The sequence below is a fragment of the Oncorhynchus mykiss genome, chromosome 16, assembly GCF_013265735.2.
Source record: "Oncorhynchus mykiss isolate Arlee chromosome 16, USDA_OmykA_1.1, whole genome shotgun sequence".
Taxonomy (NCBI): Eukaryota; Metazoa; Chordata; class Actinopteri; order Salmoniformes; family Salmonidae; genus Oncorhynchus; species Oncorhynchus mykiss.
This window is the reverse complement of record NC_048580.1, coordinates 29526847-29540122: the sequence shown is the minus strand read 5'-3', so window position 1 is coordinate 29540122 and position 13276 is coordinate 29526847. Positions and strand designations below refer to the sequence as shown.

General features: G+C 41.7%; 1 protein-coding gene across 2 annotated transcripts in view; it reads right to left on the bottom strand.

Annotated features, from left to right (window-relative positions):
* Positions 1-6081, bottom strand: part of LOC110491797 (transient receptor potential cation channel subfamily M member 4) — a 94970-nt gene extending 88889 nt beyond the window's left edge. For both annotated transcript variants that reach the window (XR_005036502.1, XM_021565561.2), the window contains exons 1-2: positions 5823-6081; positions 46-107 (exon numbers count right to left, since the gene is read on the bottom strand). Coding sequence is in view for 1 of the 2 variants with exons in the window: in XM_021565561.2 (XP_021421236.2) it covers positions 46-107; positions 5823-5879 (119 nt within the window). In the remaining variant the exon portion in view is untranslated. The remainder of the gene's footprint in view (positions 1-45; positions 108-5822) is intronic.
* Positions 6082-13276: the final 7195 nt, after the last annotated feature.

The window sequence follows — 13276 nt, the reverse complement described above, 5'->3', positions numbered from 1 at the left end:
TTGAATTTGAGAATGTGGGAAACTGGGAATGCGATTAGACTTTACCTGAAAGAATCCTCTACGAAAGTTGTGCACACTCGTTTCTTGATAATTTTGGGTATCCAGCTCTGAAATTATAATTAGAAGGTTAGTTTATAACCATCAAGATTGCTGATATTTGATTGATTCAAGAAGCAAAATACACATGATTTGGTGCGTTATTGCAGGTGTTCGGTTTCCACCCTGAGACTTTCAGGGTGCCTCACTAAATTAAGAGTAGGCCTAACTGTTAGGCCTCCTGTAATATTAAATCCAAACTATGACACTGTTTTTTTATATTTCAACCCTGTCAAACTGTGCTCATGCATTACATGTGAAAAATATTGATCTTGCTGCTGTTTTCTGTTTGCTAGTTTTTCTCCAGCTTTTTCTGGGACACCTTGAAACCTCACCGATGCCCCCAAAGGTTGAAAGTAATAGGTGCTTTGAAATAAGTGCCATGTAGTGTTGGAAAACTACCAGTAATTTACCTAAGTTACCTGAAGTTTCTGTAATTAACAGGTAATCTATGGAAAATGTGGTAATTTATACTTAAATAATATTTAAAAAATGTATTAATATATTCATTTTTTTCTTCAAATGTACATCTGTGTCCATATTGTCCATGTCATGAGTTTATAGTGGATAGCCATATTATTCAAGAGAAAATAGCTAATGAAAAAAGCATTACTCTGCCACCGGTTTGCCATATTATTACTCCTACATAGCAAATAGGCCAGTCTTACCTAGTGTTGATCTTCAGTGTAACATTTCTTGTGTTGATTCAAGTATTAAAATCCACGCCCACCATTATCATATTTCCCAACATGCTCTATTGCAGGTTGATTTTTAGAATTGTTTGTTTTAATATCTATGTCTTTGCATGTACATTGATTGATTCATTAATCTTGTGCTACTCAAATATAAATAACATACAATTTGTTACTTGGATTTATTGCACCCATTACTGAAATGGTTGTTCCAGTTTAGATGGTTTAGGTCAGGGGTGGGCAGATTTTTGGCTCTCGAGCCAAAACGGGATTTTGAAATTCTACAGAGGGTCGCATTTTTTGGGAGACCCAATTATTTATTTATTTTAGCAGTTTGCGGGTGCCTCTTGATTGGCGTAGCGCTTTAAGGCACTGCAGTGCTTGAGGCGTCACCGGGTTTGATCCCAGGCTGTGTCACAGCTGGCTGTGACTGGGAGACCTATGAGGCAGTGCACAATTGGCCCAGCGTCAACTGGTCAACTGGGTTAGGAAAGGGTTTGGCAGGCCGGGCGCATGCACGCTGACACGGTTGCCAGGTGTTTCCTCTGACACATTGCTGCAGCGGGCATTGTGTCTAGAAGCAGTGCGGCTTTGCTGGGCCATGTTTCGGAGGACGCAAGGCTCTCGACCTTCGCCTTTCCTGCGTCAATACGAGAGTTGCTGCGATGGGACAAGACTGTAACTACCAATTGGATACCACAAAATTGGGGACAAAAAAGGACAATAAAAAAATATATATATATTTTGTCTCGCGGGCTTGAAGTGCCCGACGGGCCCATGGTTTAGGTAGTCTCATATTGTGGGTGAATAAAAATTCAGTCCACTCTTGCTGAATCCCAAGCCTGCATAATGTGACTTGCAGTCCTGTTACCTGTAAAACCATGAGTTCAGGCCACTGTATTAGGGTAAAGCTAGGCCCTTTATAAAATATGTGTGGTATTGTGTTAAAGAATAACAAACTCACATAAACTCGTACATCGCCTTGGTCCGTACAATTGCTCTTATTTTAGCGCCCCAAAACGTAATACTTCCAGATCAACTGTAATGTCAATACCATTGTAGAGCACAATTTCTCCCCTTTCCAACAAAATAAATGATCACTCGATCTGTCCAACTTATCACAATATCGCCTCTAAAATGTTAATAAAACAATTTAAAGAGTTTATATGTCATTACATACCTATTTGAAGGTTTGTGTATGAATTTTAATTATTTTTTAGGGCAGTGCTCAAGTGATCTTTGAAGTAAACAGCGGCATTGAGAATGATGATCGCATGCAATGATGACGCAAAAAAATGACTTGGTATCCCCCTTACCCCCGCCGAGATTATAAGACAGAAATAGTTGCTTTATGCGTGCTGTACGTTACGACATGACACGCCATGATGTAACGGAGGGTCCGTTTTTTCAACTTTTCTCCAATACTATAGAGCCATCACCATGTCGATCAACGCATGAATAGAAACCTAGTTCACACCCTCGATTTTGAAGTCAACACAGTCGCTACAGTCCCATTAGTTTTCTTTGTAGCCTCGTTTGAATGTTGCGGTGGCGCACATTTGTACGGAATGGTGTGAGTTTACTTTATACATTAAATAATATTATCTTAGGATCTAGCTTGGTGAAGGCCACAGGACTGAAATGGAAAATGTGTATTTTTCTCAATGCTCTGCTGATTTTAACAAGGTTAACCTGAAAACAAGACTCCCTAAATTGTATCAGCATATCGATTGCGCAACCAGGGCTGGTAAAACTTTGGATCATTGCTATTCTAACTTCCGTGATGCATATAAGGCCCTCCCCCGCACTCCCTTCGGAAAAACTGACCACGACTCCATTTTGTTGCTCCCTGCCTACAGACAGAAGCTAAAACAAGAAGCTCCCACGCTGAGGTCTGTTGAACGTTGGTCCGACCAATCTGATTCCACGCTCCAAGACTGCTTCCATCACGTGGACTGGGATATGTTTCGTATTGCGTCAGACAACAACATTGACAAATACGCTGATTCGGTGAGCGAGTTCATTAGAACGTGCGTTGAAGATGTCGTTCCCATAGCAACGATTAAAACATTCCCAAACCAGACACCGTGGATTGATTGATGGCAGCATTCGCGTGAAACTGAAAGCGCGAACCACTGCTTTTAATCAGGGCAAGGTGACCGGAAACATGACCGAATACAAACAGTGTAGCTATTCCCTCCGCAAGGCAATCAAACAAGCTAAGCGTCAGTATAGAGACAAAGTAGAATCACAATTCAACGGCTCAGACACAAGAGGTATGTGGCAGGGTCTACAGTCAATCAGGGATTACAAAAAGAAAACCAGCCCAGTCACGGACCAGGATGCCTTGCTCCCAGGCAGACTAAATAACTTTTTTGCCCGCTTTGAGGACAATACAGTGCTACTGACACGGCCCGTAACCAAAACATGCAGACTCTCCTTCACTGCAGCCGAGGTGAGTAAAACATTTAAACGTGATAACCCTCGCAAGGCTGCAGGCCCAGACGGCATCCCCAGCCGCGACCTCAGAGCATTGGCAGACCAGCTGGCTGGTGTGTTTACGGACATATTCAGTCGATCCCTATCCCAGTCTGCTGTTCCCACATGCTTCAAGAGGGCCACCATTGTTCCTGTTCCCAAGAAAGCTAAGGTAATTGAGCTAAACGACTACCACTTCCGTCATCATGAAGTGCTTTGAGAGACTAGTCAAGGACCATATCACCTCCACCCTACCTGACACCCTTCGCCCAAATCAAATTTGCTTACCGCCCAAATAGGTCCACAGACGATGCAATCTCAACCACACTGCACACTGCCCTAACCCATCTGGACAAGAGGAATACCTTTGTGAGAATGCTGTTCATCGACTACAGCTCAGCATTTAACACCATAGTACCCTCCAAACTCGTCATCAAGCTCGAGACCCTGGGTCTCGACCCCGCCCTGTGCAACTGGGTACTGGACTTCCTGACGGGCCACCCCCAGGTGGTGAGGGTAGGTAACAACATCTCCACCCCGCTGATCCTCAACACTGGGTGCGTTCTGAGCCCTCTCCTGTACTCCCTGTTCACCCACGACTGCGTGGCCACGCACGCCTCCAACTCAATCATCAAGTTTGCGGACGACACAACAGTGGTAGGCTTGATTACCAACAACGACGAGACGGCCTACAGGGAGGAGGTGAGGGCCCTCGGAGTGTGGTGTCAGGAAAATAACCTCACACTCAACGTCAACAAAACTAAGGAGATGATTGTGGACTTCAGGAAACAACAGAGGGAACACCCCCCTATCCACATCGATGGAACAGTAGTGGAGAGGGTAGTAAGTTTTAAGTTCCTCTGCGTACACATCACAGACAAACTGAATTGGTCCAACCACACAGACAGCATCGTGAAGAAGGCGCAGCAGCGCCTCTTCAACCTCAGGAGGCTGAAGAAATTTGTCTTGTCACCAAAAGCACTCACAAACTTCTACAGATGCACAATCGAGAGCATCCTGTCGGGCTGTATCACCGCCTGGTACGGCAACTGCTCCGCCCACAACCGTAAGGCTCTCCAGAGGGTAGTGAGGTCTGCACAACGCATCACCGGGGGCAAACTACCTGCCCTCCAGGACACCTACACCACCCGATGTCACTGGAAGGCCATAAAGATCATCAAGGTCATCAATGTTGTTGTCACCACCCGAGCCACTGCCTGTTCACCCCGCTATTATCCAGAAGGCGAGGTCAGTACAGGTGCATCAAAGCGGGGACCGAGACTGAAAAACAGCTTCTATCTCAAGGCCATCAGACTGTTAAACAGCCACCACTAAGATTGAGTGGCTGCTGCCAACACACTGACTGACACTTTAATAATGGGAATTGATGGGAATTGATGTAAAATATATCACTAGCCACTTTAAACCATGCTACTTAATATAATGTTTACATACCCTACATTATTTATCTCATATGTATACATATATACTGTACTCTATATCATCTACTGCATCTTTATGTAATACATGTATCACTAGCCACTTTAAACTATGCCACTTTGTTTACATACTCATCTCATATGTATATTCTGTACTCGATACCATCTACTGCATCTTGCCTAAGCCGCTCTGTACCATCACTCATTCATATATCTTTATGTACATATTCTTTATCCCTTTACACTTGTGTGTATAAGGTAGTAGTTTTGGAATTGTTAGCTAGATTACTCGTTGGTTATTACTGCATTGTCAGAACTAGAAGCACAAGCATTTCGCTACACTCGCATTAACATCTGCTAACCATGTGTATGTGACAAATAAAATTTGATTTGATTTGAGTATTTTTCTCAGCTCTTTAAACTATTAAACTAGTAATACAGGCCTAGTGCACTAGGCCTAGTGCACTAATTTGGTACGGATTACTTTTATTTTTATTTTTTTTTAAATGTGATTTATCAGGGGGTACTTCAACCCGCTATGCTCGAAAGGCAAGGCACTCAAGGAATTTACACTAAGCAGTGTGTTAATTTAACACTGAAAAGTGTGCACCCCTATACACTGGACCGGTGTTAAATCAGACCAGTGGTAGATGTAACACTGTGTGGATTTAATACAGGGGACTTTGCTGTGTATTTAAAAACTCATGGTCATGCAGCATACTTTTGGCGATGCTTGGAACACAGTGTATGCAATATCACAATGCGTAAAAACCACTCAGATTTACAATTGACCAATTGTAAAATAATGTGATACCAGGAAGAATAGCCAACATTTATTTTACAAACGAATAATACCATAAGTATGTTGTTATCCCACATTCTACAGTAGTGCATAACTAGGCTACTCGAAAGACAAGTTTCAAAATGTTGATTGAAGCCGTGTTAAAAGCGTGTTGCTGCCGCGCCACAAACGGTACTCTCAGCCTTTTTTAATCGTAGTCTAGCCCCCACATAATAAATAGCCCCACATGCAGAAAAATCAATACTGTATATTACAGTCAACTTTAGGTTACAACGGAATACAATTTCTCACAAATTTTGTTGGAAGCATTCCCACCTGATCTTTCTCGGTCTTTGACATTTCGCCGCCGCCTTCTCCTTCCGTATCGCTCATCTCAAATACCTATTGTTTTATTCCCGAAAAACTATGAACAGATAAATTATCCATTTGTCTGAACCTTTTCTAAATTACTGGCCATGACGTGAGCGTTCAGAATTGAGTATGAAAATCCAGTTTCGTTGTGGTTACATTCGGCGACACGTCTGCTAGGTAGGTGTGGTTAGAATCAAGAAAGGGTATGTAGAAGGAAATCTGAAAAAAGTTTATTGCGAAAATGGGGTAAGACCAATGCAGCATATGGATAACAAGTCAAGTCTAGACAGACAATTGAGGCATGGCATGACTTAATAATGCGGATAGTAACGTTGAATATGCGCCAAACTATCCACCTTTAATATTTCATAATAACACGAACAAAAATATAAATGCAACATGTAAAGTGTTGGTCCCATGTTTATTGAGCTGAAATAAAAAATATCCTAGAAATGTTCCATATGCACAAAAAGCTTATTTCTCTAAAATGTTGTGCACACTTTTTTTTACATTCCTGTTGGTGAGCATTTCTCTGTTGCCAAGACAATCCATCCACTTGACAGGTGTGGCATATCAAGAAGCTCATTAAACAGCATGAGCATTACACAGGTGCACCTTGTGCTGGGGACAATTTTATTTAACCTTTATTTAACCAGGTAGGCCAGTTGAGAACAAGTTCTCATTTACAATTGCGACCTGGCCAAGATAAAGCAAAGCAGTGCGACACAAACAACAACCCAGAGTTACACATAAACAAACGTACAGTCAATAACACAATAGAAAAATCTATATACAGTGTGTGCAAATGTAGAAGAGTAGGGAGGTAAAGGCAATAAATAGGCCATAGAGCCAAAATAAATACAATTTAGCATTAATTAAAGCACAATAAAAGGCCACTCTAAAATGTGCTGTTTTGTCACATAACACACGTTTGATCACATGCTTTTTCAAACCGTGTGTTGCAAAATGTGAGATCCCATTGATTTCGCTGTGGTTTCAGTGCTTTCTTCGATCCCATGCTGCTTTCAAACATCGACCTCGACTGGATTTTGTACTGGTAACTTAGCAGGTAGAGTAGGGAACTATGGAACATTCAGAGACACTTTCTGCACTGTTGTTCAAATAATTTGTTTTATTTGGTATAGTATAAGCTTCCATGCATAGATTTTTTTATTTTTTATTTAAAAAAAATATTCATCTGGAAGGCAAGAAAGGTAAGCAAAATGTAAAATTCAAACCTGGTATTCCAACTGATTATAGGCTACTGAAGCCAACGACTTACCACTGAGCCACGGAGTTCTGATAAAAACAGTGGAGAAAAAAAAGTATTGCTGGCTGGCAGAGGTCCCTAATGTGCATTGTGAACAGATAATGAAGCGCAAAGTAATGAAACGTTTTTCAGTATAATATGATGAAAGCGCCAACGCCTTCAGAAAGCCTCGGTTTCCCATCACTAGCAGAGTGATGTGTAATTCTTATTGGAATTTAGCCAGAATGTGTTTATCCAACAATTAGAACTATCAATCACACACAAATTGCATTCAGAATGACTGCCTTCTCCTCCCCTTCATCTACACTGATTGAGTGGATTTAACAAGTGACATGCGCAAATATTATAGGTACAGTTTAAAACATTCTCACACATATCTTTTCAAACGTATCAGATTATCAGATTAACTCCTGAAGTTAAAGTTTAAACACTGCAGTCAACACTAATGCTCAGGCACTATTTAAAAGAAATAAGAAAATATACAGTAAAAAAGCTCATTCAGATTCAGAAGGGTTCTTTGTAGAACCCTTCTTGCCTTCCAAACAATCAAAGAATGAAAAGGGTTTTAGGTAGAACTCTTTGCCTTACAAAATACCCTTCTCTTCCAAAAAGGGTTCTTCAGATGAAAACGTTTCTTAGTATAACCCTATCCTGCTCATTTTTTTAAAGTGTAGCTCTGCCCGTGTTAAGTCTGAGGGTTATGGTCATAGATGCAGTCTATAAGGGATCAATAAGTCGCCTGTGTGTTGATCTGAGAGGTGAGGCTACAGTCAGAGGCACAGTCAAAAGCAGCAGTACAGCCATCTCAATACTGCCTATAAGGAAGATGATATGATTGTTACATAGAAATGACGATAACATTGCATTATATACTGTAATATTACACTGCATACATAGCATAGAGTAATATATTGCACCTTTCGTGACATGATTATCCATGCTATCACTAGAATAACATGGAATACATTTTTATATTTTCATACATTTATAATTTCTCTTGGGAGGTTATATAAAACAAATGTAAAAAAAATAATGTTTTTTAGTACTGATACACCCTCATATTTATACATACAAATGCAACATACTTTGAATGAATTAATACAAGTGGATACATGAATAAAAACTCACCACTAAGAAAACTGAAAATCGTGTTATGCCTTTTTAGGTAAACCATTAATCCTGAAATTATTTTTGTTATATTCTTCTCCTTCTCTCTTCTTTTATAAGCTGGAGAGATGGGATGAGGGGAGGTGTGTCCAAGGGTTACTATACTCACAAGCCAAATTCTCCTCCTATAATATGATTAATATAATCAATCAATTATTGTACATTTAGTAATAGCTACATTTTAAATATAAACACTTCTTATAATGTAGCCAAGTCAACATCATAAATGTTTATATTGGATATTATTTTGTTTATGTGTTTGTGCTATAATCACTCATCTTCTTATACACTTCCCTCCTCCCTTTCCTACTCCTCCTCTCCCCCCGCCCCGTTCGCAGTGGAGCGATTGTTCCCAAAAACATTGTTTAATTTCTTCACCTGCAGGAATCCCAACGGCTCAAAATAACTCAGTCTCCTCTCACGCTTTCTTTATAATCCCATTTTTCATGCCATATTTCCCTTGAGTCAAGTTTTACATTACCATGTTTATTTCTGAAATATCCTTCAAACACATCTCACCAGAAAACTCCCTCATGACCAGTTGCCCAAGATTTCCCCCTCAATACATCCCAAAGGAGAAAGGAGAGAATTTATAATAATTATAAAGAGATTAATTTCAGTTTCAGAATTATTTTCATGTCATAGTATAACCCAGTCTTGCAGAAAATAATCTTATTGGAGGTTATCGTTTAATCTCTCCAATTACACAGGGAGGCAATATTGTAATTTAGTGTTTCTCACAATACCCCAATCCCTCCCCATTTCCCTCTCCCACTCTCTGTCACTCACTGCTTCCCTCCTGATGTCATGGTTCCACCTGTCACCAGTGGGTGGCAGAGACTGTCCTAGAGACAATAATGACACTCAGGTGTGTCCTGCTACTCATTATGATTTCCCTGTTAAAAGAGGTTTGTGTTCTGGTTTCATTTGCAGAAGCTTGAATTGTTTGCTGTGTGCGCGGGTGTCTCCTGAGTGAGTTTTTGAGACTAAGTATTTGGTGGTTTCACAATGTTACTGTGATCCTTTGTTTACTGTTTCTCAGTAAAGTATTATGTTTATCCTTAACCACTGATTCCTTGTCTGGTCTCTTCTCTGTGCCTGGGTCCAACTTCACCATGTCACAGCAAGCTTTTGCCAAACCATGGACCCAGCAGAGATCACCCAGATCAAGGAGCACTGCTGGGGCGACAGCAAGAACAACTCTCACAAATATGAGACCCTCCGGGCACTTACCTACTCCCTCCAACCACACTCCAACTTCAAACCAGGAGCTGCCAAGTCTCATCGCCCAGTGCTACAGATGTCGCTGTAGTTCCTCCAGGGAACCCAAGATCTCAGCCCCCGAGCGATATGACGGCCACCCGGGAGGATGCAAGGGGTTCCTCACTCAGTGTTCTCTGGTGTTCGGGCTACAGTCCTCCTCGTTCTACACAGATTGGGCCATGATCACCTACATCTCTCTACTCTCAAGCAAGGCCCTGGCGTGGGCAACGGCTATGTGGGAACAGCTGCCACCATCCTGCAGCTCCACATTAGCCTTCACTGCCGAGCTGCAACGAGTCTTCGACCACCCAGTGTTATGGGATTTTGATGAATAATGACTCAATTATGTATACATTTAGCTTAAAACTATAACTAAACAGAATACTACTGTTACTGTATGAATCGTATTATATTTATGTGTGTAATTAGAACAAGGACTGTCTGTTCCTTGTTAGAAACTAATGGAGTTATCGTCAGACCGGCTGGAATATTGTGTTCCTTTACAGGACATCCTGTCTCTACCCAGGGAGGGGATAGACCTTGGGCTAGTAGTAGATTATTTAACAGGTGGTAGACAATGGGAAGGCTTGTGAATTATACTGCCATTGTATCGGAGTGGAGGAAGGAAATTTTAAAACCTATGATGTCATTTTTAGTATATAACCTGATGTATATTGTACTATGATCAGTACTCTCACGAATAAACGCTATTGATTGATTTTGAGACTGGTCTCTGTCCATTTTATGCAAATAAGTATCTTACAAATTCTTAGAACTGGGCAGAGTGTTTTAATTGAATTGGTTGATGAACATATAGGAATGAAATTCCTTTAACACCCAGTCGGCAGATGAGAAGCAGCCAGCCAACTGTTCTACATCCGCCAAGGGGTCAGACCAGTGGCTGAGTTCTGCACCCTCGCCTCTGAGTGTGGGTGTAATACGGAGGTCCTGGTCACCGCTTTCCACCAGTGTTTGTCTAACTCCATGGATGAACTGGGAGAGGACCTTGAGGCCCTGATTTTAATGCTGGCAATCAGGATCAACAACTGCCTCAGAACGCGTGAGCGCCTTTTTGACGCTGCTGCCTCTACTGCGGAGGTCTCGGCCATTTCCGAGCTATAGCATTTACTTTTGTGTTTTTTGTCAATAATTGCTTAATTTCTATCTTCCACTAAGGACTTTCATGAATAAAAATAATAATGGACTTTAAATTAAAAACACAGTATACTACCAAACATTATTGGCTCATAGACCTTCTCTGTACACTGTGGCAATAACCTTTTTTTTTTTTTAAATGAAATAGCTCAAATGTAAAAAACAAATACTTAACTTCAACCCTTTATCACTTGCGTGAATACAAATGGCAATTTGGCAACTCCCTAGAAAGTCCAGAACCTAGGAAGAAACCTAGAGAAGAACCAGGCTATGAGGGGTGGCCAGTCCTTTTCTGGCTGTGCCGGGTGGAGATTATAACAGAACATGGCCAAGATGTTCAAATGTTCATAGATGACCAGCAGGGTCAAATAATAATCAGTGTTGAGGGTGCAACAGGTCATCACCTCAGGAGTAAATATCAGTTGGCTTTTCATAGCCGATCATTCAGAGTATCTCTACCGCTCCTACTGTCTCTAAAGAGTTGAAAACAGCAGGTCTGGGACAGGTAGCACGTCAGGGGTTCCATAGCCGCGGGCAGAACAGTTGAAACTGGAGCAGCAGCACGGCCAGGTGGATTGGGGACAGCAAGGAGTTATCAGGCCAGGTAGACCTGAGGCATGGTCCTAGGGCTCAGGTCCTCTGAGAGAAAGAAAGAATTAGAGAGAGCATACTTAAATTCACACAGGACACCAGATAAGACAGGAGAAATACTCCAGATATAACAGACTGACCCTAGCCTCCCGACACATAAACTACTGCAGCATAAATACTGGAGGCTGAGACAGGAGGGGTTGGGAGACACTGTGGCCCCGTCCGACGATACCCCCGGACATGGCCAAACAGGCAGGATATAACCCCACCCATTTTGCCAAAGCACAGCCCCCACACCACTAGAGGGATGTCTTCAACCACCAATTTACCATCCTGAGACAAGGCCGAGCATAGCCCACAAAGATCTCCGCCATGGCACAACCCAAGTCCCCTTTTTAGGAGACCTGTGTGGTTCTGGTACCGATTTCGACTGACATGTTTGCGTATGAATCGCTGTGAATACCGTAGATCGGAATGGCTTGCATTGAGCAAAAGCCCTGGTTCCTATGGACACAGTATAATATTTTCTGAGCCTGTTTGATGTAGGATTTGAAATCTGTAACCACTTGAAGCCGGGATGTCCCTAATACCACTTAATTTGCGCTTTCGACTGTCAAACTCCTAGCTGAACCCTATGTCAAAGCCACTGATAAAGCACATGCCTGCAATCCTAACATCGTAGCGCAGCAGGAGAATGGTTTAATCACTTTAGCACATTCAGATTTATACCCAGTCGTCTAAAATAATTCAATTTAAATGAAAACTTTATTTATTTTGGTCATAGACGGACAACATTAATATGCGATGAAAGGCGAGTTCCTAAGGAGTTCAGGAAGTCAAGCTAGAGCTCTGTGACGTTCACAGCAATGGGGGCGGAGGATTATATATATATTTTTTAAATGTATTTTACCCCACTTTTTCTCCACAATTTCTGTCTTGTCTCATCACTTTGTGGCGAAATCTGCACAGAGCCTTCACCGTGCACTGCCACTTTAAGAGCGCATGAGCAGTAAGGAAGAAGAATATAAAGAGAGCTCGTTCAGCTCTTTGGGGAGGGGCTCTTTGGTGGCGCGACAGTTTGATTGTGTGTGCTGTGCTGCAGAAGTTTTGTTTGTGTTCAGCGTGTGTAGTTTATAGAGTATTTAACTCAATCATCGGTGTAATCGCTCTAGGTCGTGGTTGTTTTAGTTTGGAACCACGCCCGTTATGGATCGCATGGATTAGTAGCAACATTGTTGCGAAGCTTTAACATACAAACCAACAAACCATCGGACAGTCAGACAGTACACCTGCACGCCTGAAGACCACAGCTAAGATCTCTCTTGTTCTCTTTCTCTTTTTCTCTTCCCTCTATCGTTCCAGTGCTTTACCCTGAAACAGACTCTCTATTTTTCCAATGCACTTCCCATTGAAGTGCATTAGAGCTGGACTATTATTGCCCTGCCTGAAGTATTTGGACATTTTAGTTAAAAGGGAGTTTGCTTGCCAATTGTGTATTGTTATGTGAACTGTATTGAGATGTACTAATGACATGTGGCCGAGAAGACTGGACATTTTTAAGGCCTTTGTTGTGTCGATGAACACCCCCCACATTCATACCCTCTGCACTCATCTACTAGAAAATAATACAGATTATTGCAAATCCTATGTTGATGACTGGGTTCGTTCTTGTATGAAGTTGCTGTTGAATTGCTCTGCCATTATTAGTATTAGTATTATTGTATGAGGTATTCTTGTTTGGGTTACCCCTGTGCTGTGATGTGGGTTTTATATGGTGTGTATTCTCTTTTCTCTCCACTGGCTATCTGGTAAACAGGCTACACTCTAGGCAGTCTCTTCTGCTGATGTGTGTGGGTCTGGTAGTGGTTCTCTCTATTCTACTCTTTTCCTTTCGGCATGGTTAATACCTGCCTGGCGCCCGAACAAAAGCTTTCTTTACCCCTCTCTAATAAATACCGCTACAGAATTGGCA